Raw genomic sequence first — 10,475 nt, 5'->3', positions numbered from 1 at the left:
CCTATTATTATTATATTAACATTTTATCATAAGATTTTTAAAATTATATATTATGGTTAATTGTTAATCTCTAATTATTAATAAAGATACTACATTTGATGTATATATTTTCTGAATTATTTTACCTCTCAACTAAATTTTAATCACCCCAATATTATAAAGTTGATTACATATTCACATTTTATTTATTATTTACTTTTTAAAACAATAGTGAGGGGCATAATGCCTCACTGTTCATAGTCGATATAAAAGTTTTAGATTCATTGGATCAAATATATAAAAGTATATTCCTTACATGCTAGTTTAATTAAAAAACTTTATTAAATATTTTTGTCATGTTAAACTTTGAAAATGGACATCCAAGTCCTTAAAATAACTGAAGTAAATAAGATAGGTCTTGTCATGAAGGAATATCAAGTCTCGAGCACTAACTATTACTCTTAATTGGTCAAATTTATTAAATTCTTCATCGATCATTTGTTCAAAATTGTATAAACTATTATCGTTTGGACACTCTTACATTGAGAAGTCGATGTAATCACAAAATTTTGTATACGACGAGAAGTGTTGTATCTTAAGATCTATACTCTTAATAGAAGGAAAAAAATAATCATTAAGGATTACAACTTTATAAGTAATTGTTAATATATAGTTCCTTTTGGCAACTAGAACCAACTATATTATTTGATTCATAAGCGTTATTATCCTTCCAAACTCTAATTGAACATTAAAATCATTGTCAGTGCATATCTCTCACAAGATTAGAAGTATAAATGAGTCATATACACGTAAAATTATATGCACTATTAGAAGAATCACAACACAAACATTGTTGAATCAATTACTTTTTGTTCATATTAAAATAGATCCTAACTTTATATTTAAGAAATAGATTATGATCAGACTTCAAAAAGTTTAATTTAACTTGAGTTATTTTAATCTTTTCCTAATCTTAATTATTCAAATATCTTTTAAACATTAAGAAATATCCTTAACAAGAGTTCACAAAATAAGAATTTAGACGGATTCAAATTCAAAATAATTTATTTGAACCCACACCTATAAAAAAAATACAAGAATTTTCTTCTATAATTTCTTAACTATTTATGTTAAACTGCCTTAGGTAACAAAATATGTTTTCAACCTCAAATATTTAAAAAGATTTGTAGATACTAAACTCTAATAAACATTTAGAGAAATAAAGAGAGAAGTGGTAGTATAATAAGTAATATAATATGATATGAATCGAAAGAAAAAAATGATATTAATAAAGTATTATTTAATAAGAAATTCTTTTATGAGCACAAATCCAACACTTCATTCTTACACACAATTAATATAAAAAATACAACTAATAAAATAAAAATAAAAATTTTAACATTTAAAAAAAAAACCACGGTTATTCCCTCCATTTCATAATTGTATTTTTTTATTATTGTTTTGAATTTGTTAACATAAAATTTGTATTGAAAGCATAAATGTATGTATTGCAATTTTTTTTTATGGTATTTCTTACACTTTGAAAAGTGAGAAATAAAAATTTTCATCTTACTTAGTGTAATCTAACAAGAAACTAAATAAAAAATGTTGAATTATTTTCATTACCTTCCAATCAATAAAATGATGAAATAAAATTGGAAAATTTTGTAATAAAATTTAATAGATTCTTTTTACTTGTTTATTCTTTAAAAACATTTTCTAAGCTTTCTTTAACATGACAGATAAATGAAATAATTTTTTTTTCTAATTTGGTATTAACTTAAAAATGAAAAAGAGATATTAAGGATATTATTATTATTTATATTTCTAATTTTTTTGTTGAGCCTTTGATTTTTATTATTAAGCGTATTCTTTAACAAGGACGCTGATATCATAGTAGAAATTCGGGAACAAAATCTTGTTAAATTATAGGGGAAATTGTATTAATCTGCCCTAAAGTTTGCAAGTAACAAAAAATTACCTTTGAAGTTTTTGAAAATAAATTCCTTTCTAATATTAATTCTATTTAACTTCTTAAATTAGATAAAATTAATAAATTATTTAGATAAAAAATAATAAATCTTTAAAATGCATGATTTTTCTTATTTTTTCATTAACAAACTCTTTTTCTTATTATCTCCTCTTTTTAGTATCTTTATTTAAACAACTTTTTTAGGTTGTCTTTATATATATATATATATAAACAAAAATGTAATTATGTAAATATTGCATTTTTTTTTGTCAAAACTACAAAATGACATCCTTATTAATATATAGATTTATTTAAGTTTCTTGAATTTAATTGTGGGTGATCAATATTGTTGATAAAATTTTTAGATGCAAATAATCTATCACTCATGTCTTTGTGCAATCCACCAATGAATTACATTTATTTTATATTTGTACTAGTACTTTTTCAATCATAGAAAAAAATTCAAATCATAATAAAAGTGAATAAGTTTTAACATGTAAATAAATTAATATTATAAAAGAGATGATATGTAAAAACTAAATTATAAAATAAAAAAGTGAGTATTAACTAATAAAACTAAAAGGGAGGTCGATGTAATTTTGACAAACTTTAAGGAAGGTTATAATAATTTTTTCGAAATTAAATAGCATGAAAAATATGTAAGATAATTTTTACTTTAGTATTCATGTTAAAATATGCTAAAGTCAACCTTTTTTTTAAATACTTAACTAGAGAAGATTTTTCTTTTTAAATAGAAATTAAATTCTTAAAAACATGTTTAAAAAACTTAGGGGGGTGTATTGGTTTAGAATTTCGTAGGATTTTAAAAGACTTTTTTTGAGTAAAAAAATTCATTGGTATTCAATCAGGATTTTATGTCACTTAAAAATAATCCAGTGGTATTCAATCAGGATTTTCAAGATTTTTTAAAGAGTCCATTAAAATCCATTGGTATTCATTTGAGATTTTTTACAACTTAAAAACAATTCATTGGTATTCAAGAATATAAGAATTTTAAAGGATTGTTGTGTGAGAGGGATTTTGAAGGACTTTCTAGTGTTATCTATAAATACCAAATTCATAAAACAATCCCATCCAAACCCATCGGATTTTGAAGGATTGTTTGAAGTGACTTTTCAAGAATTTTCAAGTGAGTTTTTTATCTTTTTTTTCTATGCTCCTGTCTTCTCCATTTTTTATTTGCTAATAATACTGCACTATTGTTCATTGCTCATATATAATATTGTAGTATTGTTCTCATCTCATTCTCCTATTTTGTGAAACTCCGATATATAAATGATAGTGTCATTGATTTGTTCTATTTTTCTGTTCGTTCTCTTTAATTGACTTGCTTTATTTTATTCTATGTAGTTGAATTTTTTCCTTTATATAACACAAAAAAATGCTTAAAATTTTAACTTTTAAGTGGTAATTTTTTTTATAACACACGTCAAGAAAATAAAAAAGTGAAAGATGAAATTGATATTATAATCTCTACAATATATATATATATATATATATATATATATATATATATATATAAAAGATGAATTTGTTAGGGTTTCTGTGAGTAAAATGAGATGAAAATTGATCTTAATTGGGGGAAGAACCCTCTTAGCATAAAAAATTGCGATTTATCTTCTTCCCTTAAGTTTGTTACTCTTATTCTCCTCCTTTTATGACTCAACAATTATTTTATTTTTTTTACTATGAATTTTTCTTTTTCTTTTTATATTGTGAAATTAGGACTTTTTTATATTTTAAAAAATAAAATTAACATAAAACGTTGCAGTATCTAATTTTTTAGGGTTTAGAATTTATGTCTTCATTAGCTTATTTTTTAAAAGAGGAAATATTGTTAAAATATTTGTTAGAATAATTTATATTTATAAATATCGTTAAAAATTATCATATAATATATAACTAAAATAATATATATATATATATATATATATATATTCTTTATATCTAAATGCTTATTCTTTAAATAATAATAATAATAATAATAATAATAATTATTATTATTATTATTATTATTATTATTATTATTATTATTATACTAATATTATATATATTGCATATGTAATTAGGTAACTATTTTTTTGGTGGATTGTGGATTTCCTAATCGACGCCAATTTTTAGCTCCATTTCGAGGTGTAAGGTATCATCTACAAGATTTTGCAGGTCAGGGTAATATCCCTGAAAATGAGAAAGAATTGTTCAATCTTTGTCATGCGTCTTTAAGGAATGTGATCGAGAAAATATTTGGTATTTTTAAATCAAGGTTCACAATTTTTAAGTCAGCATCTCCATTTTTATTTAAGACACGAGTAGAACTTGTGTTAGTATGTGTAACACTACATAATTTTCTACGTAAAAAATGTCGTTCTGATGAATTTCCAATTGAAGCGGTGGATGAACCTTCATCTTCAACGTTACCAATTAATGAAGATCATACTTTTGAACCTATTATTCAAATCCAGGAGCGAAAATACGCTAATGCTTGGAGGACTAGTATAGATATGGATATGTGGGTGAATGCTATTTAAGAGGACAAGATATTATGGAGAATTATTATTATTATTATTATTATTATTATTATTAATTATCTAGACATTATTTTTTATTATTATTTTTGCCTTTGACTCTTTAAATTTGAATGTATGAATTTTTTTTTGAAATCTTATCAAATGTCAAAAATCCATGAAAATTCTACAAAATCCCACAGAATCTATTAAAATCCTGATTTAAAAGTCTTGCAGAATCCATTAAAATCCTGATTTTAAGTCTTGTAGAATCCTGCAAAATCTTAAAAGTCATAAAAATCCTGCAAAATCTTTTAAAATCCGTAGGATTTTTTTTAACTAAAAAAGTCTTTTAAAATCCTAATCCAATACACCCCCCTTAATTATCTTAAATGTGGAACTCAACGGGAACGAACTAAAAAAAAATGTGGAACTCAACAATATAAAATTAGATAATGTAATTATATAATTAAAATTATAAATAATTTAATAACTACATGATGTGACATCTATTCACATATAATTATGTGATTTAAATTTTTCTCTCTCATTTTTTCATTAAAATCTCGTCATTGATTTTTTATTTAGTAATAGGAATGTCATTTCTTATCTATCTTTTTTATTGATAAAAAATGTCATTTCTTATTATTTGGTACTCTCGACAATAATTATTATAAAATGATAAATTTAAATAAAAAACAAGATACTATTTTACATAAAAATCTCAAATTTTATATTAAAATATGACATCATTCTCAATAATAGATTTACATTTAATTTAACATAATAATTACTTGTAAAAAATTAGATAATTTTATTCAGATCAATTTATTTATTACTTTATTTATATAACTTTGATATATTGAACGTAATTCTAAGCACAAATAAGTTTGACTTGAAGTATTTTATATGTATTAAGTGAAAAACTATATATTACCACATCTTGATTTTCTTTTCTAATATATATATATATATATATATATTAATCTTTACTTATCATTTTTAGAACACTATATAAATTATATTTATGAAAAAAATATATACACATGTAATATTATACTTGTGGTTGATTTACTTATTGTTTAAGTAAATATTAATTTACTTTTAAAGTTTTTGTATTATTCAAGACATTTTAAATTTAAATTTAAACTTGAATTTAAATTTAATTAAAAACAATATATATTAATTTATTTGATTGACTTGCATAAAAAAAATATTTGTTACTTTTAAAATATTACCTTATTTCTTTCTTTGTATAAATTTTATAATTTAATTGTGATATCTTTGGTAGGTACGGTATTATATCACAATATGAGCAATTTCAATGGCCACTCCTATTAGTTTATAATTTTTAAAAATAAGATTAATAAAATTAATAATATTGACCATTTTCCAAATAATAAAAATTATTATTTTAAGTTATATATATATATATATATATATATATATATATATATATATATATATATATATATGTTAAGATAGGTGTATTTAAGAATAAATTTTTATCATTCCTATATTATAACATAAATGGATTAATACTAATAAGGCTATTTGTGCATGTGAAGGTGAAAGAGAAGGGTCTTATTATATTCCTGAATAAGAATTAAAGAGTGGAAAATAAGAGGTGGAGAATCTTGTCTGGAGTCTTGTCTTCAAAACTCCAAACTACTGCTACCAGTCGGTCGCACCACAGCTCACATGGATCTACGAACCACTTTGCCATTGCTCCCTTCTCTTAGCACTTAGCACTTAGCACTTAGCACTTAGCACTTAGCACTTAGCACTTAGCACTTAGCACTTAACATCATCAAATTCTCTTTCCTCAAAATCTTAACACTCTCTCACTGCTCTTTGCTTTGCACAACAAAACGAGGATGGATTATTTGAAGCAAAAGTTTCCCTTCCTCAAGCTTTTCCTCACCATCTTCTTCCTAGGCCTCGCTTTACGCATCCTCTTCTTCCACTCCCTTTCCCCCACTGTTTTGGAATCCCCATTTCCTCAGAAAGTCACACTAACCCAACCTCAAAACCCCCCTCTTAGTTCCACTCTTTCACCACATATTCCCCAACCCCCACCTGTTCCACAACATGTTCCCGAACCTCCACCTGTTCTCGAACATGTTTCCCTAACTCAACATCAACTCTCTCACACCGCAGACTCAGGTGAGTTTTATGTTTGCCTCTCATCTTTTAATCCCTTGTACAACTAAAATATACGCACGTCCGTTTAGATCTGCAATCCATAAATGCTCTTGTGGATCTTGTTTCTGATTATAGGCTATAGTACCATTTCAAGCTGAATGGTTATGTATCTTGCACATATGAGTCATACTATTTAGAAATTAGATATAATTTTCTAAATAATTATTATGGCAATTTATGATTACATGAAGTTTTATCTATGAACACGTAAATCAACTCACATGAGGTTGTTTCGTCATAGTTAGTGATCTCTAGTTCAAATTTAGATATGCAGCTCAATTACATACTTTGCCATCCATAATGATCTTACCTTACACGAATAAGATTGTCATTATTTGACTCAAATAAGATTGTCTTGTGCCTATAATAATACTTGTAGATTTTACCAAAATATTATATGAAAATGTACATTTTGAATTCTACATAAATTAGTTGGATTGTAGGTTAGGGATGTGAATGCTTGGTTCCAACTTGAATTTACCTGAATGCAGAGAAATGTGATTACTTTAGCGGGGATTGGGTTCCAAATCCGTCGGGTCCAGTTTACACTAATGATACCTGCGACCTCATTGAATCTCATCAAGATTGCTTGAAAAATGGGAGGCCTGACAGAGAGTTTCTGTATTGGAGGTGGGCTCCAAGAGAGTGTGATTTGCCTCAGTTTGATCCACAAAGGTTTCTCAACATGATGCGGAACAAAGCCTGGGCATTCATTGGCGATTCCATTTCCCGCAACCATGTGCAATCGCTGCTCTGCATTCTCTCCAAGGTATGTTTTTCACATACAAATATGCAATGAATGATTCTTCTTACTGACATGAAAGGTCTGTTTTCCCATTTGTCTGATCCTTGTGAATGTTTCTGTGAGGATCAGACAACTGCCTTTTGTACTTGTGTTTTTTTTTTGAATTGTGTTGGACAAGATCTTGTTTTTGGTGCCAATGCCAAACCTTGGAGGCTGGGTTTATGTACTTTGAACAATAAAATCAAGAATCTCTTGCTGTTTGTGTGAGAAAGCTTTCTGTTTGTGTAAGCAAATGATGGAATAGGCCTAAATGTTTAGTAAACAGTAATAACATGTTTATCAAGTACTTACAGGATTCAGCCTATGATTTAATGTGCGGAAAACTAAGTAAAGTCATTTTTTTTACTTAGCTTTGTGGTTGTGCATGCTCCCATTGCATCGGAATCTATCAGTGCCCTTATAGATCTGAGGCATAGAGATTTATATACTACGAGAATATTTGAAATCATTGCTTTTTGGCTCTGAAGTCATTGAGAGTAGCATCATTTTAGTTACAAGATTTGATGATCTATTGCTGGATGATTGATTTGAACTCCCTTTGAAATGATTATTCAGAGGGTTTGTAGTGAAAAAGTTTGTTGTTGAAACATACCTGTAGAAGATGCCAAAAAAAAGGAGAGTGAGTATGACTAATGGCATGAACAAGCTGGGTCTAGTTATTGATATTTGTAAAAAAGTCCATACACATATAGTTGCTAGTAGCCTTCTTCTCAGGCCTGAAAGCTGAAATCGCAACTTCTGTCTGGAATTCCCTTCTACTTCTGTTTCAGCTTTCTCAACACAAAACAATGCATTTATTTTAAATTCAAGACTTATGAGATTTAGTTCTCAGGGCGATCTCTCTTCCTTTTTGCTCTTTTAATTTTATTTCTTCATCATTTTGTGTCTACATTAGGTATATACATATGTCTCATATAGTAATAAATTCACTTTCTTAAATGATTGACTGTGTTATGAATGCTGGACTTTGCCACCACCTGTTTGGGCTGTCAATTGAAACATTTTTAATTTCATTAATCTATAATTAGGCATAAGAGAAGCATACATTTTCATATAGTTTGTAGCATAATATATTTTAGAAATTATGATGGCCTATATATACTGTTGTTACTTATTACTCCCAGCAATCATTGGAAGAGGAGTAATTCACTTCAACCATTTTGTCCTTCAGGTGGAACAACCTGTCTTAGTCTACCACGACGAGGAATACAAGTCCAAAAGCTGGAACTTCCCCTCATACAACTTAAGCGTGTCAGTTATTTGGGCACCATTCCTTGTGGAAGCTGCTATTTTTGAAGACATAAACGGTGTTTCGAGTTCTGAAGTTGAGCTACATCTCGATAAACTGGATAGTAAATGGACGGATCAGTATCTCGACTTTGATTACATTATTTTTTCAACTGGGAAATGGTTTCTCAAATCTGCAATCTACTATGAGAATGACACTATGTTGGGCTGCCACTCGTGTCCCAAAAGGAACCTGACGGAGCTGGGGTTTAACTTCGCTTACCGCAAAGCCTTGAAATTTGTGATGAACTTCATAGTGTCTTCCACTCACAAGGGGATGATTTTTTTCAGGACATTCACTCCTGATCATTTTGAGAATGGGGAGTGGTTTAGTGGTGGAACTTGCAATAGAACAGCACCAATTAAGGAAGGTGAGATGGAGATGAAATATTTGAACAAGATGCTTCGTGACATTGAGTTAGAGGAGTTTGCAAAGGCAGCATCTGAAGCTTCAAGAAATGGGGTGAATTTTAAGATTGTGGATTTTGCTTCACTTTCACAATTGAGACCTGATGGGCATCCTGGTCCATACAGGCAATTTCATCCATTTGAAAAGGGCCAAAATGCTAAAGTGCAGAATGATTGTCTGCATTGGTGCTTACCAGGGCCTATAGACTCTTGGAATGATATAATAATGGAGATGGTTGTGAATGGGTGAGAAAATGAGTTAAATTGCCCATACAGTTGTGAATATTGATGAATTGTTACACTCTCTATACTATGATTCTTGATATTCATATTCATACAGAAGGACATTGGAGATTGGAGGCAAATAAATTGAATGTAGCACAGAGGATTCTAATCTTGATATGGAAGTGCATGGGCATGAAATTCTGTTTTCTTTGTCTCCATTTTGGTTTGACGGGCCATCCGTGGTTATTTGAGGCAACTATAGTTCTATCTTTTTCCATTTTCTTGTAATATATAGTATTTGATGAGTTGTGTTGTGTTAAACAACTCAAAAAGGAAAAATTAATTCAATTAGATTTGAGGCTGGTTGTTGGATAAGACAAAATGTCGGGGATTACTTTTATTTTATTTGTTTTTAACTGAATAAATATGTCAAATTATCCACGAGATGCGGTTTTCGTTTGGCTGGCGATTTGCGTGTGCAGTTTTTATTTTTTGTCCTGGGCCTGAGATAAATAGTTTAAATATAATTGTTTCATGTCTTATGTGAAAAAATATCATAAGATAAAACAAATTAAGAGAGATGGATGAGAATAAACATTTTTTTTTACTCAACAATTTATATAATAACCTTTTGTCATTGATACAAAATACTCGACAAGATAATAATACATTATACATATGCTTACTCAGTAATGAATTGAGAAATTTTAAGTTGTAAAAATAATAAAACAATATTTATACATAAACGTGTAACATTAAAAATATTAGATATTGGTTTCAAAAATAAATATATATTAGAATTATTTTCTATGATTTTTTATATTTATCGTTACAATTAAAATTAATATGATCACAATTAATTTAATCATGATATTATATTTTTATAATATAAGATTGGAATGACATAGAAAAATACTATATTTATAAAAAAAATTAACTTTTAACTGATCTATCTAATTAAAAAAAAATAGCAACATTACATTGATAAAAAAAATGTAATATTTACAATAAAATGTCACTCTTTATCAAAATTTGATATTTTTTAAGGCTTAAATATTTTTCTAATTCC

General features: G+C 27.3%; 1 protein-coding gene across 1 annotated transcript; it reads left to right on the top strand.

The window, feature by feature from the left end:
* The first annotated feature begins 6,080 nt into the window (after positions 1-6,080).
* Positions 6,081-9,850, top strand: LOC109805421 (protein trichome birefringence-like 23). Its single transcript, XM_020367484.2, has 3 exons — positions 6,081-6,642; positions 7,173-7,450; positions 8,658-9,850. Exons 1-3 carry the CDS (start codon positions 6,354-6,356, stop codon positions 9,429-9,431), a joined length of 1,341 nt encoding a protein of 446 aa, XP_020223073.1. The 5' UTR covers positions 6,081-6,353; the 3' UTR covers positions 9,432-9,850.
* Positions 9,851-10,475: the final 625 nt, after the last annotated feature.

Source organism: Cajanus cajan, chromosome 2 (assembly GCF_000230855.2).
Source record: "Cajanus cajan strain Asha chromosome 2, NIPB_CcT2T_4, whole genome shotgun sequence".
In the NCBI taxonomy this organism is placed as follows: Eukaryota; Viridiplantae; Streptophyta; class Magnoliopsida; order Fabales; family Fabaceae; genus Cajanus; species Cajanus cajan.
This window is presented reverse-complemented; position numbering and strand designations above follow the sequence as displayed.